The sequence below is a fragment of the Hordeum vulgare genome, chromosome 3H (genome assembly GCF_904849725.1).
Source record: "Hordeum vulgare subsp. vulgare chromosome 3H, MorexV3_pseudomolecules_assembly, whole genome shotgun sequence".
NCBI lineage: Eukaryota > Viridiplantae > Streptophyta > Magnoliopsida > Poales > Poaceae > Hordeum > Hordeum vulgare.
Window position 1 is genome coordinate 606,677,354 of NC_058520.1, and position 27,758 is coordinate 606,705,111.

The 27,758-nt window shown below is 46.6% G+C and overlaps 1 protein-coding gene and 3 non-coding genes across 4 annotated transcripts; 2 read left to right on the top strand and 2 right to left on the bottom strand.

The window, feature by feature from the left end:
* The first annotated feature begins 4,335 nt into the window (after window positions 1–4,335).
* TRNAV-AAC lies at window positions 4,336–4,409 on the top strand. The gene has a single exon. It is a non-coding gene; the product is annotated as a tRNA-Val (tRNA).
* Window positions 4,410–6,644: 2,235 nt separating this feature from the next.
* Window positions 6,645–6,718, top strand: TRNAV-AAC. The gene has a single exon. It is a non-coding gene; the product is annotated as a tRNA-Val (tRNA).
* A 63-nt stretch (window positions 6,719–6,781) lies between these two features.
* On the bottom strand, window positions 6,782–6,855 carry TRNAI-AAU. The gene has a single exon. It is a non-coding gene; the product is annotated as a tRNA-Ile (tRNA).
* A 10,089-nt stretch (window positions 6,856–16,944) lies between these two features.
* LOC123442744 lies at window positions 16,945–20,229 on the bottom strand (the record flags this gene model as incomplete). The annotated part of the gene is made up of 3 exons (XM_045118874.1): window positions 18,541–20,229; window positions 18,172–18,426; window positions 16,945–17,895 (listed from the first exon to the last, which is right to left on the bottom strand). Coding segments are annotated over exons 1-3 (2,895 nt in total), but the record flags the coding sequence as incomplete, so codon positions are not given.
* Between the last annotated feature and the right edge of the window lie 7,529 nt (window positions 20,230–27,758).

The window sequence follows — 27,758 nt, forward strand, 5'->3', positions numbered from 1 at the left end:
TATGTTGATGATCTCAACATCATTGGCAGTGCACCAGACATTGATGAAGCACGCAATCACCTTAAAGATGGAATTTGAGATGAAGGATTTGGGTAAAACCAAATTTTGCTTAGGTATTCAACTTGAGCACCTTCCCTCGGGAATCATGGTACACCAAGCTGCCTATATCCAGAAAATATTGGAGAAATTCAATATGGACAAATCCTATCCATCTAAAACTCCTATGGTGGTTCGATCTCTAGACGTAGAGAAAGACTTGTTCAGACCGAGGGATGATGGAGAAGAGGTGTTGGGACCTGAAGTTCCATATCTCAGTGCAGTTGGAGCGCTTATGTATCTTGCAAATTGCACAAGACCTGATATTGCATTTGCAATGAATCTACTTGCTAGACACAACGCAGCTCCCACCAAACGACATTGGTCTGGAGTAAAGAATATCTTTCGATATCTCCAAGGCACAAAGGATCTTGGCCTATTTTTTCAGTTCCAGCAAAATCTGGACTCTGATATGATTGGGTATGCAGATGCCGGTTATTTGTCTGAACCCATAATGCCATATCTCAGACCGGTTTTGTGTTCCTACATGGTGGTACAACTATATCATGAAAGTCTTCCAAACAGACTCGAGTGGCTACATCTACCAATCATTCTGAAATAATTTCATTATTTGAAGCATCATGTGAATGTGTATGGCTTCGCAGAATGATAAACCACATACAAGAGTCATGTGGAATTGGTTCTATTGAATCATCCACCATTATCTATGAGGATAATGCAGCATGTGTTGCACAGATGCAGACAGGATATATCAAGAGCAATATCACTAAGCATATTTCTCCTAAATGGTTTTTCCCCCACAATCTTCAGAAAAGCGGGGAAATAAGCATTCTGCAAGTCAAATCATGTGACAACCTTGCTGATTTGTTTACTAAGTCTCTACCAAACTCAACTTTCCAGAAATATGTTCACGGAATTGGTATGCGACGACTTGGAGACTTGCAGGCAACAGGGGGAGTCTCTTCTTGAGATATCCTTGTTCAATAAAATCACATTATGCTATCTCTTTGTGAGTTTACATTTCAGGTTTTCATCAAAGTCTTTATGAAGAACTTTTGAAGAAGAGTTTTTGATGATAAAGCTTCCCGGACAATCATGAAGATGACTCCACATGGTCAAGCGTAGATTAGGGGGAGTGTTAAAACTAATTACATAAATTAGGGGAAAATCTCCTCTTGAGTAATCGTTCGAGCGGTTTCCTCCCGCACGGGCGTCTCTCTCCCAACTGCCTGGAACCGACGCATCTCCTCTCTGTCGTCGCGTCTCTCCAGGAGTTATATATACTCCCTGTAACCATCGACAATGATAGATCAATCACTTTGATTCATTTCAGTTGGAAAACATTAGGACGTGCAAGAAGGACTGCCACAATGCCCAACTATTTTAGAACAATTTCGTCGTGAGCCATAAAATTGTCTATCAATCAAACATTCGTATTGCTCAACGAGAAAGGAAAAAACGATGCTTCAAAAGGCTGTTTTTGAAAGCATTTCTGGGGCCTGGTTTTGCTCTTTTCACCCAAGCCAACAACAATGACATTAACTTTGCATGTAGGTACACCACTAACCAATATATGTTGACAGAAAACTTCAGCTTATATTGATTTTTTTTATTTAAATTTTCAGATTCTACTGTTTATGGGAACACCAAATTAGTTTCATTAGATTAATCATAAGGTACATTTTCGTACTAGTATAATTGTGGACGTTAGTGGTTTTTTATAAACGAGGTCAAACTTAAAGAAGTTTCACTTGGAACAAACCTAGAACTTCATGTATTCTGAACCGGAGGGAATATAAAATAAGTTAAATTTTAGAAAGATGTTGCAGAAAGGTAGATTCGAATCAGCACAACCAAAGCTGTTTTGCTTCATACTACACATGTACACTTAGCCAAAGATACAAAGGAAACTAAAGATCAGAAGAGGTCTCCGTCAAGACGTTCGCCGTCAAGTTTACTTCGAGATAGCAATTACACCAGCAACACAAACATCTATGCCTTTGTTAGTTGCGACCGGAAATCAAGACACACATATAGTACCTTTATTGAATCGAGCATTCTCGCAAAAAGAAAAGTTGTGCCGTGTAAGTACTCGATCTATTAAGCAACTATCTCAGCGCCATAGACCTCGATTCGATTGTAGAGAGATGAATCCAAATGGAGGAGGAATAGGAACAAAGACACGCAACACACAGACACACACACCACTCCTATCCTATCCTCACCTCGGCCGTAGCCATTCCTTCCTTCACCCCTGTCTTCTCATGAACATAGACCGTGTACTTGTATAGCTGGCTAATGAGCCCTGGCTGGTGCCTTCTTGTTGCACCTAGGCCTCGGCCCAACACTACTAGGAAAAAGCTTATACACAGAATCTTAGCACTAACGTTTGTTAAAACAAAGCGCTACTGCTAAATACCAGTAGCGCGTGGATAAAAACCTTGCTACTGCTATAAAAATAACAATAGCGCGATGAAGTAAAACGCGCTGCTACTATGACTGTTCTAACGTTGCTGCCACGCTTGGTATAGTAGTAGCGTGGTTCCGAGAACCGCGCTACTACTAAGTTTTCCAGCAGCAAAGCGTTTTTAGATAACACTGGGTAAGAGTGCTACTACTGACAAAAAGGAGGGGTTCAACTGATTGACCAGCGGGGGAAACTCCCCCTCCGTTCCCTCCCCCTCCCTACCCCTCCCAACCCTAGCCGCCCCACTCCCTCCCCCTCCCTTCCTCGCCGCCACGTGAGGCAGCCGCCGGGCAAGACCGGGGTGCCAAGGATCGTGGCAGCGGGGCCTTGGCTTGGCTGCCCTGCGTCTGCGTGGGGAACTCCGGATCTGAAGCGGCGGTTCCATGGATGAGGCACGACAAGCTAGCAGCCGTGCGGGCGGCGGGAACCGGTGGTCGTTGGCGGCCGGCGGCGGCTTCTGCGGTTGCCGGTGCGCGCGATCTGGCGCATCCCCTCCTCCCATGTTTGGCGTGCGGGCTAGCCTGGTCGGGCCGCGCTTCCTTGGGTCGCCGGTTCTGTACAGGAGGTCCTGCTGGTGGCGGGGATCTAGTTCGGGCGAAATCCCTGGCCGGCCATGGCCGGCCGCGTCGACGGCGACGTCTGAGGGCGCCGTTCCCCTCCTTGGAGGCGTCGGTATGGACTGATCCCCTCACTTCCCCTTCCCCTAGGTCTCCTGGGCGAAATCCCTAACTTTGTTGGGCGGTGCCGGCGCTCACTGCGTCGTTCCCTTCTTGAAGGCGCCGCTTTGGGAACCCTGGGGTTGGGTGGCGCTTGTGGGTGGTGGGCGACGACGGTGGTGCGGCCCTATCCTAGCATGGATCTCTGTCCGTTGCTTGGAGATGGACTCGCGTAGGTGAAGGTCGTCGTCTGGCGTCATGGTGGCGTCGATGACGGAGGCACCTGCCAAGGCTGGCACCTCAATCTGCTCTGAAGATGTACCGGTGGAAGATGGTGGCGGCGACACATGTGAGTGCGTGAGACCGGTTTGTACCCCTGACCCGGTATGTGGTTCGGTCGGGGCCTTCGGTTTTAGATGTTAGGCTTAGGTGAGAGGTCTGGGTATTTGGCTCAGCTTGCACCCCTTCATCATATGGATAGGAGTAACGGCAGATGTTGTCAAGATGGCGGATTCAGGCATATTGTTGTACTACTTTATAAGGTCCTCGGAAATAATTAATAAAATGGTCGCATGCATCTTCCAGATGCAGAGACCGGAGGTTATCCTCCTTTTCCAAAAAAAAAGAGTGCTACTACTAAGTTTGACTTGCCCCCGCGCGCGGACGTCCCCTCCCCCTAATTCCCCATTCTTCTTGCCCGCGTCTCCGACTTCTCCCTCGCTGCCCCTGCTCCCTCGTCGCCCTCAACCTTTCCCTTCGTCGCCGTCACAAGAGCTGCCACCGGAGCCGCGTGCCATCGCCGCCACCGGAGTCGCGCGCCATCGCCGCCACCGGAGCCATGCGCCCCCGGAGCCACCCTCGTCCGCTTCTCGCCACCCCTGCCTCCATCGGCGTCACCGGAGCCGCCTCGCCGCCACCGGAGCCACCCTCTGCGCCACCGTCTCTCCTGAGCTACCCTCAACGCCCCTGACTCTTGGTAAGCCACACCGCTCCTCTCTAGGTTAATTTAGTTATGAACCCTAGTTATGAACCCTAGGAATTAACTTAGGTGAACCCTAGTTATGAACCCTAGTTAGAGCAATTTATATAGTACTTTGGTTATGTTAGGTTATGTACTTCGTGAAAATGTTGGTACTATGTAGAAATTGTCAACACGGTTTCGTGGTGTAGTTGGTTATCACGTCAGTCTAACACACTGAAGGTCTCCGGTTCAAACCCGGGCGAAGCCATTCAAATTTTTTCCGCATATTTTTCCAATGTGTATCATGTAACATATTTTTCCAACGTGTATCATGTAAAAAAAGTTGCCCCATACCAACTTTTTTGTGGTTTTTGTGGTTTTTCCAACTAGTGGTTTTTGTGGTGCTCATCATGTTCACCTTATTAGTATTTATGGCTATTGGAACATATAACTTTGAATTTGCCCTATCAAAATTCATAGGTGCAACTTAACGGTGGCGTTCATGCCGGAACTGGGGCCCTACCAGAAGAGCGAGTTGCCAGGCATTCGATGTCATGGCTAGCTAGCTAGTGTGCTTATTGTGGTTGTTGTTGTTGTTGTCGTCAACAGCTGATAGTAAATTCTTGGCAGCAGAATTTGTTCTTGTGTACCGTGCCTGAATATATGCTCTTAGTTGAGCTTTTTTATGGTACCCTCTACTGTTATGGAGGGAAGGTAGCAGCATACCATATCATCCATCCTTGATTTGGTGAGGGTACTCTAGTCATATTTTTGTTAAAAAATCGTCAGCCCATTAGCAATCGGCTGGTCTGTTCATTGTATTGCCCGAGCCGTAGTCCGACTCCACGTCGCGTCACTATTTCCTGGTACACTTCTGCCACCGTCGACGGGCTTGACCTAGACTGTCGGGAGCTTGTCGAATCTTGCTGCCGTCTGACCGTGTCCTCACTCCTCCAGGTTCCAGCTACGCTTCCTGCTGGGGTGTGCATCGCCCTCACACGCACGTCAACGTCCTTGTCAGTACATGATCGCAATCTTTCCCACCTTTCATGGTGGTTCATCATCCACCAGATTCTTGAATCCTGGCTGTGTGCGACGTCTTAGCTACTCACCCGCCTTAACAACCGGATCGAAGCGAAGGATTGGGAGGCGGCGACGCACGACTGCTGGATCCTGGAGCGGATCTGGAAGTTGCTTGCTGACATCGAGGACCTGCAACTGCAGATGGACCCGGACGATTTCCTGTGGCTCAAGAGCCAGCTCGCGATACGGTCGGCGCCGGACGACACCGACGCGCCCTTCTGCTTCTGGTCCAGAGCGTTGCTGCACGCCGCGAACGCCACGAGGGACATCGAGAAGCTGGTGTCGTGGGTGATCGGCGTGGAGGTGGACCCCAATGTCGTGCCGAGGGTGCAGGAGGCGGCCATGAGGCTGTACCACAGCCGGAGACGCGGCGAGGGCGAGGACGCTGGAAAGATCGAGCTGTTGCAGGCTTTCCAAAACATGGAGGCGGCTGTGCGGAGGTTCTTCTTCGCGTATCGGCAGGTCGTGGCGGTGGTGTGTGGCACGGCGGAGGCGTCGGACAACCGGGGCGCTGTTCGTGCCGGCGGAGGGGACAAACCGCACAACTGAGGAGCTCGCTGGCTTCGTTGAAGAAGAGGAGCTCGTTGGGCTCGTTGAAGAAGAGGAGTTCGTTGGGCTCACACAACTGAGCCATATTGCCGACCGCCCCGACCGAAATGCGGATGAAAACGAGATGCAGCGGTGTCCAGCGAAAGAGGAGGGGAAGGGGGGCTCGTCGAGGAGGAAGACACCAAAACATGTGGCACCTCGAGCATGGCTGACGTTTGGTGGCCTAATCATGTTGATCCATGGGAACGGTCCATAATAGAGATGCAACGAGGCGGCCGCCGAAAGCCGAGATGACGGGTGCATGCGGGAAAAGAGCCCTATTTTTTCCTCTTCCTAAACTACCCTCACAACATGTATACTGCTGCACGTGTAGCTGTCGTTCCACCGATACTGCTGCTGACGATGGGACGGTCCCAAATTGAGCAGTGTAAATCCATCACAACCCTTGGATTTCTAGAATAGACGGCCCATATTTATGACAGGGTACAGTAATAGAGCTCTCTTAGTTAGATCTATCATCATGGTGCCAGATCTTATATATATGTGTGTACTGATGCTACTATCTGAACAAATATGTTGGTTATGTTGTCTTTGACGAAAAAGAAGAGCTATTCTTACTGAAAAATAGTTCAACTCTGTCTATTTTGATGTCTGGAAATAGGAAGAATTTGTTGGAAGAAAAGTTTAGCCACAACGCCAACTACCTAATTTTCTTCACAGGGCATCTTTTCTTTTATTATGGCAGTGGGCTATTAGTTAAGGATATATAAGCTCTGTGTTTTTCCATCTGAAACAGGGTCCTCTTGTTGGATTCTTGGATTCATCCATCCGTCGTTTAAGAAAGCTTCTTCGCAGTAAAAACAGTAAGTAAGGTTTCGTGGTGTAGTTGGTTATCACGTCAGTCTAACACACTGAAGGTCTCCGGTTCGAACCCGGGCGAAGCCATTAATAATTATTTTTTCGCATTTTCAGTTATGTACAAAAAGAAAAATCGAGAAGAAAAAAGGTTGGCCCATACAGGTCTCGAACCTGTGACCTTCGCGTTATTAGCACGACGCTCTAACCAGCTGAGCTAATAGGCCTTTTGTGAAGTAAAGGATGTACAATGATAAGGGAGAAAGATTAGTGCATCGGGCCCTTTAATAACTTTATTGTTTTTCAGATAAAGCATCCGTACCAGGTTAGAGCATCGAGCTAGTTTATAACCCAACTGGACAATAAAGAGAAGGAGGAGGCGCTGTGGCGGTAAGCAGGTCATCCTTGTGGCTGCCGAGGATATCCGCAACAACAACGGTGAGGGTGTTCAAAAACATAAGGATGTGCCATGACCGCCACACTGGTGCGGAGGCTCGTCTCCAATGTGATAGGGTTGAAATATTTCGGAACAATTTTGTTCCGGACCACAACATTCTTCTATCACTGCATGGATGATATGATATCTGCCCTGCCACACTGGAGAAGTCAAAACAATCGATTTTATTTTTGCAACAAACATTTTGAAGAGTCTCACAATCCACATACATGCAGAATTTCATGACGGAAAAATATATTCATATTGCTCTAGGCAAAAAAATCATATTTTTAAAAGCCTGTTTTCAAAAGCATTATCGGAGGCCTGGTTTTGTTCTTTTCGTGAGGACAACATGAATACGATTAACTTTGCATGGCAATATTTGTTGACAAGATTATTATATTGATTTATTTTACTTATTTTAAACTTTTATCTAAACATGACTATTTTGAAACATACAATTTTACTTGAGTACACTTAGGTGCCATAACTCGTGCATCCATGTCAAAGCAAATAAGTGTCTCTCCCCTATTTATTACCATGCTCTTTTCTAAAAAAATATTACCATGCTGCTTTGATTCAGAGGCTCGACACTACACTCATCACTGACCTCCCGCAACAGTAGATGTACTTATGTGGCATGTTGTGTGGATCAGGTTATCATGAAGGTAAGTATAACTTAACTTCACAGGGCCAGTTACCTCCATCTTGTAACCTAACCCACCCCATGACCTCCTCCGTGCAGCGGGCACCGCGCCGCACCGAGGAGTCCACCGCCCCCTCAAGCCCTACTCTCTACATCCCCTCCCATCCCGCCGCCGCCGCCTGAGGCATCGTCGGGCAAAGCCCGCATGGCGTGGCGGCGGGTAGGGGGGAGGGGGGCGCCCACATACCTAGAGCCGCGGTGAGGCGCGGCGACGGCATCGGAGGCGCGTCGACGGCAGGCGTCCGGAGACAGGCGGTCGACAGCGGCGACGGGGCGGATTGGCTCGATATGGGCGCGTGGCTAGGACGGCTCGATCTGCACGCTTTGACGTAGGTAGATGGCAGCGGTCGACAACAGATTTGTCGTTCCTGCTACGAGTGTTCTCGCGGCGTCGGGGCATGCGAGGATACAGAATAATGATGGCGGTCCTAGGGTTCCTCTTACGTCAAGACGAAGATTTTCCTGACGCCTCTCCTTCTGATCTGGCTGGAGTGTCGGGTTCCGGAAGGCTCCGCTGGCGAACTCCCATGGGCGTGTTATGCCTGGAGACTGTCGGATCGGTGGGATTCAGTCGTGCCCATTGGTCCTTCGTTTAAGAGGGAGCGTCACGAAGCTCTGCTATCTGTTGCCATCAGGAGTTATGTTTTGCTCCATGGTGAAGTCAGAGGCGGAGAATGTCATGGAAGCCGATGTTGGAGGACTGGTAATGGTGATTGGAGCCTACGACATCGATGAACTTGCTTGAAGTTTCGGGGTTCGTAGCAGTGGTATGTAAGTGGGGGCGACAACATATGTGAGTGTTCAAGATCTTACCTTCCAGGATGAAAATGCAAGGCCTAGCCTTAACTGGTTATGTGTGGCAATGGCCTTATTGAAGGCATTGTTTTGAAAGCGGAGACTATCTTCAGGGTGAAAACTAAGATCTATGATCGGATGATAACGGCGCTTGTGCACCGTGTTCTTCTTTGAGGCATCGCTTTTGGAGAACTTGGACTTCATGGGTAATTTTGGTGGTGGTTGTACTGCTGTTACAAGGACTAGAACTCTATAGCGGGGCTTTTCTTTTTTAGCTTCTACTTTCTTTTTTGGATGTGTGCAGCCGTAATGCCATCAGGGTGTTGCGTTGTTGTAGAGCCTGGTTTTTAATTGGTATCTTCGTGATATTAATATATTTTTTTTATAAAAAATGTATAATTTAACTTCAATGTGCACCTTGTACATCCAATATTACTCCACTTTCGATTCAGTAAGATGTGGCTTTCTGGCAAGTGTGTGAGCTGTGTGTTGATATTATGATATTGGATAATCTAAAGGACTTTTTGCTCACTCGTGCAAATATTGGAATACTGCCTTTTCATGCGCGACTTGTTGACCATGGTGTTGCTCTGAATAAGGCCGGTGGCGCCCTGTACAAATCGGCATTTTGTTGTGGAAGTCTGGTGCTCGTCACTTGACTCCTTCCATTAATTAACCAGATCAACAAGACCACCAAGGAGCGAGTAATCCCCCATCATGGTCGAAAGATAATGTCGTTGATTCCTGGCCTTAGGGGAACAGGCATCCACAAGAATAAGGTGGATGAATTCTTATAGATCGAGTGGGCGATGGGATGAGTGTTTCTTTGGATTATAGGGCACACCTACTATTGGCAAGACGCGACTTTTGTCACACATCTCTGATTGCTATGGTGATTTATTTTGTCACTCACCTCTGATTGTTAAGCAATATAATCTTAATATTTTCTCTAAACTGTATTGGGTGCCGGTCGTTGTTGGAGGAGCATCACCGCTGAAATAATCACTAAGTATACAGGGCACGGCGGTTTTCTACTTTTGTTGGACAACGTGAAAGATGGTGGACTCCCAGACTTGACAACCATTGGTTTGTTGATGCTTCTTGACTGTCGCCAAAACATTGTTCTTGCATCGAGGAGCCAACCGATTCGTGGTCGCATGGGATGTACCGCAGCAAACACTCTTGAGATGAAATGCCTCGGGGAAGAAGATGCGTGGGGCCTTTTCAACTACCATGTGAGATTCGAATTCAAAAAACCTGATACTTAAATTTACAAAATCGCAAAATAGGTAATGCACATTTCTACGCAATGCTTCTTCAGCTTGACCTATAACCTATAAGATGAGACCTTCTCATCCGTAGCGATGCTAAAGACGGTCTGAATCATGTTAGCAGTTGCCGCATTTTATGATTATGAAATCTGACAAATGGACGTCAAAACGGCATTCCTGAACGACTTTCTTAAGAAAGAATTGTATATGATACAGTCGGAAGGTTTTGTCGATCTTAGCAATGCTAACAAGGTATGCAAGCTCCAGCGCTCCATCTATGGCACTGGTGGAAAAAGGGCCTTTGGTCGCGGTTCGCAACTGCCATTAGTCGCGGTTGCGCAACCGCGACCAAATAGGCGCGACTAAAGGCCCCCCCTTAGTCGCGGTTGCTTAAGAACCGCAACTAAAGGCCCGTCCACATGGGCGCCAGGCGGCCGTCGGGGCGGAGGACCTTTAGTCGCGGTTCTTCTGGCCAACTGCGACTAAAGGCCGCCGCAGGTTTAGGTAGCCCCCCCCCTAAACCTGTTTTCTGTTTAATTTGTATTGTTTTATTTCTTTTGTGCTTTATTTTAATTTTGAAGGAGTTTCACATATTCTACGGTACTACATACATGCATATGAATGTACAATTTCAAACAAATTTGAAATTAGAACCAAAAAGAATTCAAGAGGAATATACAATATATATTCAATATCATCGGATGACCATATACAATTTTGAACAAGTTTCCATACATAATTTAATGCATATAAAGTTCTACGTCCTCGTAATGGTGTTCTCCTTTGGGATGGAGGACTTCCCTCCTGAACCATCCAGCTAGTTCCTCTTGAAGTGGTCGGAAGCGAGCTTCTGGACTAAGCATCATTCGGAGGTTATTCCTCTGAGCATTGGTATCACTCGGAACCCGCTCAGAGGTGTATCTCCGGATCATCTCACAGACATAGTATCCACATAGATTGGTCCCCGCTGGCTGAATATCCCCACCATTCTTAGCCTTTGACCTTTTGAATTCTAGCTCTTTTTTGAATTCACCGACCTTTGTATCTACGAACCGTCTCCAAACCCTACGAGGCAAAGAAAATTAAATGAACAAGAGAGTTATTAGTTACTTGATATTAGGAAATGAACGAAATAGGCCGATCGATATAGAGCGCAAATGAATGAAAATAATTACTTCTGCAGCATTCTTCTCATGCCGCCCCAAAGCTTTGGATCCATATTCAGAGAGTCGTGGACGAGACATTCTGAGGTGTCAACTTTAATTACTAGCAGAATCCAGTGGAACCTGCGGACACGATACATGCACAGTACGTCATGCATAACTCATCGATTAGCCGGCCACATACCATGCATGGAGTAAACAAAAGAGAATGTGCTCAAGACAGAAACACTCACCCAAAATGGTAAGGAAATAGAATATCACTTTTGAGTTCCTGCTTTGTAAGAAACTGCCACAGGTCTGCCTCCATGTCGGCGGGGTGATGCTCCAACACATATCCATTAACGATGTGTGGGTCAATGAACCCAACATCATGGATGTTCCTTACTCTGCATTCCTTAATCTTCATTCTGCATGTATAATAGCGGACACAACAATATAGTTAGGACATATATATAGTGCAGGCAATATGAACGAGATGGGGTAGAAATAAATCACTTACAGAACGTAGCAACTGATGATAGATTTGTCGAGCTCGCGCAGATTGAAAAGCTGGAACAATTCACTCAGATGAATTTGTACATAGTAATGTTTGAAGTGATGCTCATATCTAACTTCCGCATAAATATATTCTTTGGCGTTTTTATTTTTTATGTAACCCTTGTACCATTTCAGCAGACCTTTCATTTGTGGAGGTAGATCCTCTTCCTGCGCAGGCTCGACGAGAGGCCCATTCTTCACATATGTAATTACTACCTCCTTCACTGGCGCCTCATCAAGGCCTAACAGTTCACGAAGAGTAATACCTAAGTTGGCCGCTTGTTCTCTGGCACTCGTTACAGTCAATCCATGTGCTGCCGTAGCTGCTATGATATCGGGGTCATCCGGACCGGCGGCTTTCACTATAAGCGGGGCAATCGATTGTTTACTTTGTTCCCCGAGCTGGGCAACTCGTTTCCCGCTTTTTTTACTTTCTAATTCCGTTTTCTCGGCCTCCTCCAAGGCTTTGTTCTCCTGGTTCTCCGCCCGCTCTTTCTTCTCCTTCAACATGAGTGCCTGCCTACGAAGTTCACGTGCATAGTCGTCAGGCAGATTCTTCGCGGCTTGGGACGGTGTGCTCAAAAATGACTTAGCCCACTTCTTTTGCTCATCAGAAAATACTGGCTTGGGCTCGGGCTCTCTTTTCTTCTTGCAGTCCGCCTTCCATTTCTCATGATCAGCAGCCGCGGCCGCGACAGTTTCCTTGGCACTACGTTCCCAAGGCCTTGTGGGGAGAGGCTTCAGTGATGGCTCCGGTACCTTTGTGGTCTTAGGTACATAAGGGTCCGGGTTAATAATCCAGGACTGCTTCTGCTTCTTTGCCGGAGGTGGATTGGGGGGCGGCGTCTGATCACCCGCCGGACGAGGACTGGGGGGCGGCGTCTGATCACCCGCCGGACGTTGTGGACTGGGGGGCGTCGGCTGACGTGACGGAGGTGTAGGTGAACCGCCGCCACCACCACCACCACCGCCACCGCCACCACCACCACCGTAGGGGGGTGGACTTGTTGTCCTTGGCGCCTCGCCTGGAAACTTGATAAACTTCTTTTGCCATAGAATGAAATGGCGCTTGACATCTTCAAGTCTTTTCTCCCCTTCAGGTGTAGCAATGTCAATCTCCAGGTCCTCAAACCCTTGGACTATGTCCTCCACCGTGACACGAGCATGGCCATCTTGAATGGGGTTGTTGTGGTGGAGTGCTCCAGGTAAACATGGTAAAGCACTGCCGATGGCTACCTTCATGGACATGTTCCCGATAGGATAATACAGATGACATTCTTTCATCTCCTTTATATCGTCCACGGGGTAGCGAGGAGGCTCCGGTGCAGTAATTTCGACCACCAGAGGCTCCGGTGCAGTAATTTCGACCACCAGAGGCTCCGGTGCAGTAATTTCGATCGTCGGTGCATCTGCACCAGCCGGTGGGGCCTCCGTGGAAGCCACGCTGCTTCTCCGCTGCTGGCTTCCGAGATCCGCTGGATGATCTTCATGCTGCGCCCGAGCTACATCTCTTTCGGCTAATAGTACACTCACGGTTTTCTTCATCACATCCATTTCCGATGCCAACCGCGCCACAACATCTGCTTCCCGATCCATCTTTCTCTTACGGCTTCTGTAACCGTACGGGTCATCGTTCTGGGGGAACCCTATTTTCCACGGAATGTGCCCCATGCCTCGTACACGTCCTCCGTGTTCAGGATTCCCGAGGGCTTTTGTCAGCGCGTCGTTCTCTCTGTTGAACTTGATCTTCCCCTCTTGAGCATCCCTCATTGCGTCAATAAGGGCTTGGGTGGGTTTAATTAATTTGCCCCGGTAAACACACTCCCCTGTCTCCGGGTTCAGCATTCCCCCATGCCCGTACCACCAGCTTTTGGCCCTTGGGTCCCATCCCTCCGTACCTGGACGGATTCCTCGCGCCCTCAGCTCGTTCTCCATCTTCTCCAACCTAGGCACCCAAATGCGATACCCTCCTGGCCCCATAATATGATTGTACTCCTTCTTAGCCGCATTTTCCTTATTTTTTTCGATATTTGAATGAACTGCTCCGATTTCTTTTGCTTCACAAATTCTGGCCAATCATGTTTCAGTTTCTCATATTGTCCTTTGAAATCCGGAGTCTTGTTCTGCTTGACAAAGTCATGGGCTAGATTTTGCTTGAATTTCCGGAATGCGTCGGCCATCTTATGAAGAGCGAACTGTTTGACTAGCCTCCTCCTCTCCTTGTTTTCCTCAATCTTGTTACCCTCCTCATCGAATTTGTTGTATTCCGTAGGTAGAACGAAATGTTCCATAAGCTTCTTGAAGCAATCTTTTTTTGTTCTCTTATCGACAAAAGTGAAACCAGCAATTCGTGCCTTCTTTGGCTTATTCCACTCCTGGACGGTGATCGAGACGTTGTCTCTAACAACGGCTCCGCATTGGCTGACAAACTTGGTGGCGTTCTTGCGGGGCTCCAGCGGCCTGCCGGTTGCACTGTCGACAACCTCGATGGTGCATGTTTCTCCTTGTTTCATCGTCTTGGTTGCGCCACGCTTTGACGACGTACTCGATTGTTTCGACGATCCGGTCGAGGGCTCAAATAAGAAAGAGAGTCGCGCGCATTAGTACACACATATTTATTCAAATCAGTTAGTTTGTATCACCAGAGGCTCAATGTATATATATACCTCGGCGCCGGAGGTGGTTGCTACTTCCATTTGAAGATCGTCGTTTATCGACGTTTGTTCGGCATCATCTTGCTGACGGCGCCCTTCATCTTCACCGTCAAGGTTCAGATAAGAAGAGATATCATCTTCTTCTTGTCCGGTCGGCACATATAGAATATCGTCGTTTATGATGCCGAACATATGTGCTTCACCGTCCGGATCATAGTTGTCCATAATCGGGTCAGCTCTATCGTCCGCCATTATGTCAGTCCTGAAAACATGTAGTAAAAACAAATTAATTAAGTGAAGAAGGGGGGCGGTGGCGGTGGCGGTGGCGAAAGGGCGGTGGCAAAAGGAGGGGGCGAGGAAGGGGTGGGAGAGGGTGTCGCGGTAGAGCGCGAGACGGGGCGGCAGACGACGGCGTCACGGAGAGGGAGGCGTTATGGAAATGCACAGTTTTTCATACAAAAAGTTTCTTCCAATTGTGAACGGTTTAAAAGGTTGGAAAGCTTATTTGAAAATGGCTAGCCAGATCGACGCAAATAATATAGATGTTAATTTCTCAATGGTTTGCTGTAATGGAGCAAATGATATAGCATTGGAAAGGTTGAAAAAATACGAAAATTTTATATGTTGTTTGTTTTTTTTAATTCCGTACGGTTTTAAGTCAGTTTTAAAATGTCTAAGAACTTTTTTCCGTAGTTTTTACAAATTTTATCACAATGGGGCAAATAATATACCATTGAAAGCTACAAAAAATGCAAAACCTTTACAAGTAGTTTTTACAAACTTTTTTCCGTAGTTTTTACAAATTCTAAGAACTGAGAGAGGCGCGCGCGTGCGCGCGCGGCAGTACCGGCCGGCCGGCGGCGTTGAGGGCGGGCGAGCGAGGCGGCGCGCGCGCGGTGGGCGAGGGAGGCCGGTGATAGCGGCCGGCGGCGCCGTACGTGGGCGAGAGGGGGCGGCGTCGAGGGCGAGGGCGACGGCGGGCGACGCCGGGCGGCGTCGAGGGCGAGGGCGACGGCGGCAGGCCTTCGGCGCGGCAGAGATCGGAGAAGACGAGAAATGGAGGCGACGGTTCGGGCCCTTGTATTTATAGCCCCCCCCCTTTAGTCGCGGTTGGCCAGGCCAACCGCGACTAAAGGTTTAGTCGCGGTTGGGGAGGCGACCCGCGACTAAAGGGTAACCTTCGCGGTTGGCCTGGCCAACCGCGACTAAAGGTCGTTGCGCGCGGCGCCAAAAAACCCTTTAGTCGCGGTTGGTCTGGCCAACCGCGACTAAAGGTATTTTTCAAAATACTTTTCTTTTTCAAAATCTTAAAAATACAAATAATATATCAAAAAATTCAGAAAAATAAAACTAATTCAATTCAATATGTTAAAAACACAAAAATTATATCAAAAAATTCAGAAAAATAAAACTAATTCAATTCAAAATTCTAAAAATACAAATAATATATCAAAAAATTAAGAAAAATAAAACTAATTCAATTCAAAATGTTAAAAATACAAATAATATATCAAAAAATTCAGAAAAATAAAACTAATTCAATTCAAAATCTTAAAAATACAAATAATATATCAAAAAATTAAGAAAAATAAAACTAATTCAATTCAATATAATTTATAGGCACGGCGCCGCTTCTGCTTTGTCTTGTTCCTCCGACAAGGGCGTCGTGCGTTACCCACGCGTCCTTATCCTGCCGACAGCTTTAATCACGGTTGCACCCTCCAGCCGGGACTAAAGCTTAACCAAACGTCCTTATCCCATCGACAGTTTTCTTAGATGACACAAAAACCACATTTAGTCCCGGTTGCACCAACCAGCCGGGACTAAAGGTTAGATGACCAGCTCTGGATTCCTCTTATTCCCGCCATTTCTTCCCTGTCTTCCCGCCTCTTTCTTCCCGCCACTTTCTTCCCGCCTCCTGTCTTCCCGCTCCCATTTTTCCCGCCATTTCTCACTACATATATGTAGCCCGGCTTGGCCAGCATTATCACATCTCTACAATCTCTCATCACTCTCTCATGGCTTCCACCGCACCCACTCTAACCTACCAGCAGGTGGAGGAGCTTTGCGCCTCGAACTACCCTTGTCCACCGGGCTACCGCGTCCCCACCGGCTGGAGCCTAAGCGTCGGCGACGTGCCGGTCCCTCCCGTCCCTCAGGGTACTGCGCGCCGGGCGGCCATCACGAACCACTACTACCTCGACCTCACGCCGGAGCAGCGGATGAATCCCCGCTGGCATCCCGATAACCAGCATACTTGGGACGCCTTCTTCATCAATCGGCGTGAGAGGGCGCTTGCCAGGTATGAGGAGGACGGTCTGCCTCCTGGGAACTTCCACGAGGCCGGCCGTCGGCTATGGTGGTACGGCCGGACTCTGCAGAGCGTCATGGACTACATCACGGCCGGCGATATCCCCCGCCTGCGCTACCCTCAGTTCGAGCCACGAGCGCCGCTCGACGACAGCGACGACAGCAGCGACGACGACGGCGGCAACTTAGAAGGCGACGACTACCAGTACAACGGCGGCGGCTATGAAGACTACGAGTATGCATATTATACGCCTAGGCAGGAGTATGACTAAATCACTCCAAATTTCATGTATCATCAGTGGTATCTCGAATCATTCGAAAATGGACACCAAACACATCACGGGTAATATAATTCACATGATCCATTCAACAAAGTTTGGTACAATAAATTATTACACATCATTTCTTCCCTTGTGTCCCTGCTTGCTTACGATTGTGCCGTATCCATGGAGCATCCTCATCATTTAACTTAATGCTTGGGTCGGTGTTCACTTTGAAGGGCGGAATTTCAGCAAACATATTATAATCTTCTGACATGTCTGTCTTGTCCTCCACTCCCATGATGTTTCTTTTCCCTGAAAGAACAATGTGGCGCTTTGGATCATCGCATGATGTACTGATCGTTTTCTTATCTTTCCGTTTCCTCGGTTTGCTACTCATGTCCTTCACATAGAAAACCTGAGCGACATCTTTCGCTAGGACGAATGGTTCGTCAAGGTAACCAAGATTGTTGAAATCCACCATTGTCATTCCGTATTGCTGGTCCACCTTTACCCCACCTCCTGTTAGCTTGAACCATTTGCACCGGAACAAAGGGACCTTAAAGGAGGGTCCATAGTCAAGTTCCCATATCTCCTCTATGTAACCATAATATGTGACCTTTTGCCCATTCTCGGTTGCTGCATCAAAGCGGACACCACTGTTTTGGTTGGTGCTCTTTTTATCTTGGGCGATCGTGTAAAATGTATTCCCATTTATCTCGTACCCTTGGAAAGTCGTTATAGTCGAAGATGGTGTCTTGGCCAACATGTACAGCTGATCTACAACATCATTGTCATTCATTAAATGTTTTCTCAACCAACTGCCGAAAGTCTCCATGTGGGCCTTCCTAATCCATGATTCAGGCTTCCCCGGGTTGTCCGAGCGTAAAATATTCTTGTGTTTCTCAAAGTACGGAGCCACCAAGCTGGAATTGGTCAGTACAGTGTGGTGTGCTTCAGTCAGAGAATGGCCGTCCATACATATCGTTGATTTCCTTCCGATCGTGCCTTTTCCACTTAGTCTCCCCTCGTGCCGCGATCGAGGAAGACCAATCGGCTTAAGGTCAGGAACAAAGTCAACACAAAACTCAATTACCTCCTCATTTCCATAGCCCTTGGCGATGCTTCCTTCTGGCCTAGCACGGTTACGAACATATTTTTTTAATACTCCCATGAACCTCTCGAAGGGGAACATATTGTGTAGAAATACAGGACCGAGAATGAAAATCTCTTCGACTAGGTGAACCAAGAGGTGCGTCATAATATTGAAGAAGGATGGCGGGAACACCAACTCGAAACTGACAAGACATTGGATCACATCGTTCTGTAACTGTGGTAGAACTTCTGGATTGATTACCTTCTGAGAGATTGCATTGAGGAATGCACATAGCTTCACAATGGCTACTCGAACATTTTCCGGCAGGAGCCCCCTCAAAGCAATCGGAAGCAATTGCGTCATAATCACGTGGCAGTCGTGAGACTTCAGGTTTTGGAACTTTTTCTCCGCCATGTTTATTATTCCCTTTATATTGGACGAGAATCCAGACGGGACCTTCATACTGCTCAGGCATTCAAAAAAGATGACCTTCTCTTCTTTGGTCAGAGCGTAGCTGGCACGACCTTGAAACCATTCCGGATGCCGGTCATCAGGGTCTTTCAAACGTTGCTGGTCCTGCCGTGCTTCCTTTGTATCATTTGTCTTCCCATACACGCCCAAGAAGCTTAGGAGGTTCACGCAAATATTCTTCGTAACGTGCATCACGTCGATTGCAGAGCGGACTTCTAGGACTTTCCAATATTCTAGCTCCCAGAATATAGATTTCTTCCTCCACATGGCTGCGTGCCCGTCAGCTCCCTTCGGAACTGATTGTCCGCCAGGACCCTTTCCAAAGATGACTTTCAAATCCTTGACCATATCAAATACCTCAGCACCAGTGCGTTCCGCAGGCTTCGGCCGGTGATCTGCCTTGCCGTTGTAATGCTTGCCTTTCTTTCTTACTGGATGAATTTTCGGAAGAAATCGACGATGCCCAAGGTACACGTTCTTCTTACAATTTGGCAAATGTACACTTTCAGTCTCATGTAAGCAGTGCGTGCATGCATTGTATCCCTTATTTGACAGTCCCGAAAGGTTACTAAGAGCAGGCCAATCGTTGATGGTTACGAAAAACAACGCTCGTAGGTCAAATTCCTCTTCTTTGTGCTCATCCCACACACGGACACCAGGTCTGCCCCACAGCTGTAAAAGTTCATCAACTAATGGCCTTAGGTACACATCGATGTCGTTGCCGGGTTGCTTCGGACCTTGGATGAGCACTGGCATCATAATGAACTTCCGCTTCATGCACAACCAAGGAGGAAGGTTGTAGATGCATAGAGTCACGGGCCAGGTGCTATGGCTGGAGCTCTGCTCGCCAAAAGGATTCATGTCATCTGTACTTAGACCAAATCTTATGTTCCTTGCGTCAGCTGCAAAATCTTTGAACTCTCTGTCGATCTTTCTCCATTGCGTTCCATCTGCGGTGTGTCTCAACTCCCCGTCCGACTTACGGTCCTCTTTGTGCCATCGCAACAACTTGGCATGCTCTTTGTTCCTGAACAGACGTTTCAACCGTGGTATTATAGGAGCATACCACATCACCTTGGCGGGAACCCTCTTCCTGGGTTTCTCGCCCTCAACATCGTCACCAGGGTCATCGCCTCTGATCTTATAACGCAATGCAGTGCATACCGGGCATTCATTCAAATTCTCGTATTCACCGCGGTAGAGGATGCAGTCGTTGATGCATGCATGTATCTTCAGAACCTCTAAACCTAGAGGGCAGACAACCTTCTTTGCTTCGTACGTACTGGCGGGCAACTCGTTATTCTTTGGAAACATATTCTTCAACATTTTCAGCAAGTTTTTAAATGCCGAGTCAGCTACACCTGCCTGTGCCTTCCATTTCAGCAAATCCAGTGTGCAGCCCAGCTTTTTCAGACCGTCATCGCATCCGGGGTACAACGACTTTCTGTGATCCTCTAACATGCGATCCAAATTCTCCCTCTCCTTTTCAGTTTCGCAGCGTCTCCGTGCATCAGCAATGGTCTGACCAAGATCATCAACGGTCTCATCACGTGCCTCTTCTTCACCTTCACCTTCCCCTTCACCTTCCCCTTCACCTTCAGCATCCTCCATGAAAGTATCACCGAAATGAGCAAGATAGCTTTCATCGATGAAATCATCCCCTTCTTCATCTTCTTCCATTATAACCCCTCTTTCTCCATGCTTGGTCCAACAATTATAGCTTGGCATGAAACCGTGCCGAAGCAGGTGCAGGTGAACTTCTCTTGAGGAAGAGTAACCCTTCTGATTCTTACAGTCAACACATGGACAGATAACAAAACCCTTCTCCTTGTTCGCATTAGCCACTACGAGGAAATCTTTCAAACCCGTAGTGAACTCGCGAGAGAGTCGGTTACCGTACATCCATTGCCGATTCATCTGCATTATTATAATATAAAATATATAATTAACCATCATGCATTTGTTAAACTAACTAGCTATAAACAATAGAAATTAAACAATGAACAACACACATGCATATTTTATCAATGACACACATGCATGAAAGGTTCAAGTTGCTAACCGCGATCGAGGAGGAAAAAATAAATGAGGAACCTCAAGTGTGGCTCCAACACTTCATATCATGTTTGTTTCACGCTCTTGGGGCATTTCATCAAACACCTTGTGTGCATAAGAGGAACCAAAAGCAAACCTACACCCCCTTGTGAAGCTTGTGAAGAGAAGTGGCACCAAATGGCTAAGTGAGTGTGCTGAACTGGTATATATAGGGGATGAGATTTAGTCGCGGTTGGCGTGGCCAACCGCGACTAAAGGCCTTTAGTCGCGGTTGGCCTGGCCAACCGCGACTAAAGCCCCTCACGTGCACCAGCTGGCCACCGAGCGCCCTGGGCCCAGGCCTTTGGTCGCGGTTCGTCTTCCGAACCGCGACTAAAGAATTCATTAGTCGCGGTTCCTACAGTTTCGCGACTTATGGGGCTGGACGGAAGCCTCTTTTTCTACCAGTGTGGGCTGGTGCAAGCATCTCGTAGTTGGAACATTCGCTTTGATGAGGTGATCAAAGCGTTTGGGTTTGTACATACTTATGGAGAAGCATGTATTTACAAGAAAGTGAGTGGGAGCTCTGTAGCATTTTTCATATTATATGTGGATGACATATTGTTGATGGGAAATGATATACAACTTTTGGAAAGCATAAAGGCCTATTTGAATAAGAGTTTTTCAATGAAGGACCTTGGAGAAGCTGCTTACATATTAGGCATCAAGATCTATAGAGATAGATCGAGACGCCTCATAGGTCTTTCACAAAGCACATACCTTGACAAGATATTGAATAAGTTCAATATGGATAAGGCCAAGAAGGGGTTCTTGCCTGTATTACAAGGTGTGACATTGAGTACAACTCAACACCCGACCACGGCAGAAGATCGCCCGATCCAAGATCTTAGGTTTTAAACCTTGAGTAAGTCGAGCTCTCAAAACAATACCTTCAGCAAGGCAATTGTCACGCACAACCAATAAGGGCCAAATCTTAAGTTTTCACCCTGAAAATCACGACTCGGCACCCGAGGAGCATCACCAAAAATGAAATCCTCCGGTGTTGCCGCATCCATTAGTCATTGTTGCTTTTGAAAGTTATCAAACACCTCGCTGACTCCATCGCCTCAAAGGCCCCCTCCGCCTTACTGATCCTTCGATCTAAGCCACCATGATTTTCTTCACCACTATCTACACCATGGAAATCGAGATACCGACATGTTCAATGATGTCAACAAACAAACAGAACTTCGTGTCGCATCCTCATGGATGCGCACAACCAGAATCTATCTGCTCCTGATATCCTTGGGCCACATCTGTGGCAGCTTCCGGAACACGTCGACGGTCAGATCAAGGAAGACCGATCATGCAGATTGTTGTTGTGATGCGACAAGAGCACTAGGACCCCCACCACACCGCTGCCTCCACCACGCCAACGCCATCGCCGCCATGGTGGAGGACACCGGCCCATGCTACACACAGCATGCGCCGCCAGCTAAAGACAAACGCCGGATCAGGGCGGACCCCCGATCCGTTGTCACCCCTTGCCTGCACGATCCACGACTTCGAAGCCTGTCGTGTGCCGCCGATCCTGAACGATGCCGCCGTGGTGATTCGTCGCCGCACCACCGGACCCTCGCTATCGCGGTGTCGAGGACCAGCTGCGCCGCCCCGTGGCGGAGGCCCTGCCCGGCCGCATCCTTTGGCGGCGGCGAGGGAGGAAGGAGGGGGAGGAGGGTGCTGGCGGTGGCGGCTGGGGCAGATTTAGTATTGCTAATCACAAAAGTTGTATTAGTTATACCCCTTCTTAAAGGACGTCGGGTATACCCCTTCTCCAGTGCATTCTGCGTGTCTGGGGAAACCTTGGGACTTGTTCGGAGAATAGCAGCGGCGTCGTCGTTTTCCTTCTTGAAGGTGTTGCTTGGTACGTGACGCTTCGGAGTGCTAGGGCTGCGGTGGTACTTCTCCGGTGGGTGCAACGGTTGCCGATCTTCTTAGCTTTGTCGAGTTGCTGGTGTCGGCATTTGCTTCTTTTCTTTTCTCTTGCTTTTCCTTTTGGCCTCTTTGTGCTACGTCCCCAGCGAGGTGCTTGTATCGGATCGTTGTTTTATAATATAAACGGGGGGAAACCCTTTATCGTCAAAGTTGTATTAGGTATCATGTCTATATGGTTGAGTGTAAAAGAGGAGTAGATAGTAGGTAGGATTTGTGTGATATGCACAACAGTCAAAGGGGAATCAAGTGCCTTGTACCACATCAGTTGTTTTGCACTCGTTTTTCTGAAATGGTTGTTGGGGCATCGTCGCACTCGCACTACTTGCTTAGCTCGACGAAGATTGAGACCAGCACCATGCACCAAGCATGGCATAATCCATGAGATGCGACCGGAATGAAACAAAGGAAACAGCGCGTGGACGCCTTCCAAGAAGCATGTGTCATCATCATGGTCGCCCTCAGTTAGGAATGCATGATCCCAGCACCGTTGCCCTGGTGGCTATACTCCAACGGGAGAAATTGTCGGTGAAGTTTATGGGATCCCATGCTTGAAGAACACGTTGCCTTGAAAATGAACAATAGTATTACATCAGCGGACATGGAAGAGAAAAGGGACAAATTGACATAGGAAAGTGGTGTCCTATTGGCTAGACTAAGATAAAGTAAATATATGGCATACGGTATGCAAGCTCTAGAAGACGGCTCAGAGTTAATCAAGCTAAATAGAAGGGCAGTGAGTGTAGAGAGACCTGTGTTCTGAGAAAAGGCTATTCGTATGAGCTAGTGTCATCAAGATATATTTGTTATACCATACATGTTAGATAACTCACCCACTGTATTTAGTGATACACACACATATATATGTAGTATATTTGCACAAGTTTAATATTGTAATCCTGAAGATATGATATATATGTACTTATTTATTTAATTTTTCTTGAATTTAAGAGAAATTGTTCTAAGATGTTTTAGTAGGCAATGACTCGGAAAAATTACAACCTTTTATTACAAAATACAATTTGAAGCACAACAAATGTATATCTTTGAATGATATACTTTATATTGTATTAAAACCATTATTATTATATTTAGAGGCTTTATTATCCTACTTAAATTGTATAAAATATATAAACACAGGTTGTAGTTAAATAAAGACGAGTTTAAATATAAAAGTTTCTTATAAAAAAATTTAAAATAACTTTACTTCACAACATGCACGTATTTATTAAAATATAAGCTCATCCACACATAATTTATTAATGCATTTTTGGGATGGAGGGAGTATTCTCCAAGGTTGCTGTTCTAAATCAACGAATAAATGAGTCCTTTACATCGATGGTTACAGGGTGCAATATATATAACCCAGAGGGACACGACGGTTCAGAGAGACGTCGGTTCCAGACAAGCGGGAGAAGCGTCGGTTGAGGAAGGACGGTTTGGGAGAGGAGGAGATTCCCTAAATACATTTATGTAATAAATCTTAACACTCCCCCTAATCTACGCTTGACCACATAGAATCATCTCACGATTGTCCGGGTAGTGCCATCATTCCAAACGACCAGTCTTCAGGAAATTCTTCATGAAAACTTTGATGAGAACCTGAAACATAAACTTCACAACAATAGCATAATGTGATGTTATTGAACAAGGATATCTCAAGAAGAGACTCCCCCTGTTGCCTGCAAGTCTCTAAGTCGTCGCATACCAATTCCGTGAACATATTTCTGGAATGTTGAGTTTGGTAAAGACTTAGTAAACAAATCAGCAAGGTTGTCACATGATTCGACTTGCAGAATGCTTATTTCCCCGCTTTTCTGAAGATTGTGGGGGAAAAACCATTTAGGAGAAATATGCTTAGTGATATTGCTCTTGATATATCATGTCTGCATCTGTGCAACGCATGCCGCATTATCCTCATAGATAATGGTGGGTGATTCAATAGAACCAATTCCACATGACTGTTGTATGTGTTTTATCATTCTGCGAAGCCATACACATTCACATGACGCTTCAAATAATGAAATTATTTCAGAATGATTGGTAGATGTAGCCACTAGAGTCTGTTTGGAAGACTTCCATGATATAGCTGTACCACCATGTAGGAACACAAAACCGGTCTGAGATCTGGCATTATGGGGATCAGACAAGTAACCGGCATCTGCATACCCAATCATATCAAAGTCCAGATTTTGCTGGAACTGGAAAAATAGGCCAAGATCCTTTGTGCCTTGGAGATATCAAAAGATATTCTTTACTCCAGACCAATGTCGTTTGGTGGGAGCTGCGCTGTGTCTAGCAAGTAGATTCACTGCAAATGCAATATCAGGTCTTGTGCAATTTGCAAGATACATAAGCGCTCCAACTGCACTGAGATATGGAACTTCAGGTCCCAACACCTCTTCTCCATCATCCCTCGGTCTGAACGGGTCTTTCTCTACGTCTAGAGATCGAACCACCATAGGAGTTTTAGATGGATAGGATTTGTCCATATTGAATTTCTCCAATATTTTCTGGATATAGGCAGCTTGGTGTACCATGATTCCTGAGAGAAGGTGCTCAAGTTGAATACCTAAGCAAAATTTGGTTTTACCCAAATCCTTCATCTCAAATTCCATCTTTAGGTGATTGCGTGCTTCATCAATGTCTGGTGCACTGCCAATGATGTTGAGATCATCAACATACACAGAAATGATGCAAAATCCTGTAGAAGACTTCTTGATGAAGACACATGGGCAATCATCACTATTGGAGTAACCTTTCTGAAGAAGGAACCCACTTAGTCGGTTGTACCACATCCGTCCCGACTGTTTTAAGCCATACAATGACTTATTCAGCTTTACACAATACATGTTGCGTTTTGCACTGTTATTCGGGACGGAGATTCCGTCAGGAACCTTCATATATATGTCCGAATCTAGTGACCCGTAAAGATATGCGGTCACAACGTCCATCAACTGCATAGATAGACGATTTTGCACTGCCATAGATATAAGATGTCGGAAAGTGGTTCCACTCATTACTGGAGAGTATGTTTCATTGAAATCAATGCCGGGTTTCTGCGTAAAACCTTGTGCTACGAGCCTTGCTTTATATCTCACCACCTCATTGTTCTCATTCCGTTTCCGGAGGAAAACCCATTTGAATCCTACGGGGAAAACATTGGGAGGTGTAGGTATTGCTTCAGTGAATACCTTCCTTTTGTTAAGCGAGGCAATTTCTGCTTGGATTGCATCCTTCCATTTAAGCCAATCGGAGCGCCTTTGGCACTCGAAGATAGACCTTGGATCATGATCAGTGAGAAGGGTATCTGCAATCTTTTCAGCAAAATATATGTCGACAGTCGTAGTCTTACGGTCAAATGATTCTCCAGAATCAACATAGTTGATGGAAATTTCCTGCACCCCTAGAGACTCTTCGTGATTTCCCAATACGGTTGAGTCTAGGTGTTCCGATGTTCCAGCTAGTTTGTGCACATTGGAGCTGGGTTGTGAAGGTTGCCCTTCCACTGGGTCTGAACTACCCATCAGGTGTTTGTCAACGTTGAGTTGACCTGCATTTACTGACTCCGAGGATTTTTTTTCTCGATTTCCTTTGCTGCTTGCTAGAAGCTAGCTCTAGGTCAGAAGCCATACTACTCCCCCTCTTTTTAGGAACAGGGAGTTGAGTGGTTTTTATTGGTACCTCCACTCTTTCTGGCGCGTTTCTGGCCAGATTTAAGGATTTTGTAACACCTTTTAGATCAGTAAATGAATCTGGCAGATTATTTGCAAGATGTTGCAAATTAATGATCTTCCGAACTTGAAGTTCGGTCTCATGGGTACGTGGATCAGAGGATGAAATGGTATGAGCATTCGAATCAATTTCCGGGCATTCTTTCTGGTACTTGAAATCTCCCCCTAATGCCGGAAAATGTTCCTCATTAAATATGCAATCAGCGTGACGGGCTGTGAACAGATCCCCAGTTAGGGGTTCCAGATACTTGATAATCGACGGTGATTTGTACCCCACGTAGATCCCCAACTTTCTGTGTGGGCCCATAGATGTCCGCTGTGGTGGTGCGGGATGTATGCAGCACATCCGAACTTACGCAGATGGGAAATGCTAGGAGGATTTCCACGTACCAATTCCAGAGGGGAAGAACTGTGATATGCAGTTGGCCTCAATTGTATCAAGTCAGCAGCGTGTAAAACTGCATGACCCCAACAAGAGGTTGGCAAGTTGCAATTCATCAACAAAGGTCTTGCAATGAGTTTAATCCTCTTAATCAATGCTTCAGCCAAACCATTTTGTGTATGGACATATGGAACAGAGTGCTGAACTTCAATCCCCAAAGCCATGCAATAATCATTGAAGGCACGTGAGGAGAATTCTGCAGCGTTGTCCATTCGAATTGTCTTAATTCGACTTTCAGGATAATGAGCTTGCAACTTAATGACTTGCCTCATTATCTTGGCAAATGCATGGTTTCGTGTGGATAGAAGGCACACGTGTGACCATCGTGTAGATGCGTCAATCAGAACCATGAAATACCGAAAAGGTCCAGATAATGGCTGAATGGGACCACAAATGTCTCCTTGAATACGTTCAAGGAATTGAAGTGGTTCAGCTTGTATTTTGAGGTGCGAGGGCCTCAAAATTAGCTTTCCCGTGGCACAAGATGTGCACACAAAAACAGAAGATTGAGGAAATTTTGACTCAAGCAAATTATGACCAATGGAATTGCTAGTAATTTTTCTCATCATCCCGATTCCGGAATGGCCCAGGCGACCATGCCAGGTTTGGAATGCGTCAACATTCTGAAAAATTACTTTGTATGCAACATGTTCCACAGGTTTGATGTACGTATAGTACAAACCAGACGATAGAGAAGGAATTTTCTCATGTACCTTTTTGCCATATCCGTGATCTTTAGTAAAGAGTAAATACTCCTCTTTGTTGTCTTCATGGGTTTCAATATGAAAACCATTCTTACGGATATCTCGATAACTGATCAGGGTACGTGATGAGTCAGGATACAATAAAGCATCCTCTATCGTCACTTGTGTACCACTTGGGAGTGTGAATATGGCACGTCCAGTACCAACAATCACTGTATCGCGTCCAGCGATAGTTAGAATATCTCCATTCATCTTTTTCAGAGTTTGGAAAAAATTTATCTCCCTCAGTATGGAGTTTGTGGTACCACTGTCCACAAGGCATAATTCCTCTTCCATCGGATTGTCCCCGTAGAAAAAACAGCGGCGAGTCTTTCTTCCCTTCTCTGTTTCTCTATTCGCTCTTTTCTAATAGACTCGTGTTGATAACGTGTTCTAAATCAACGAATGAACGAGTCCTTTACATCGATGGTTACAGGGTGCAATATATATGACCCAGAAGGACACGACGGTTCAGAGAGACGTCGG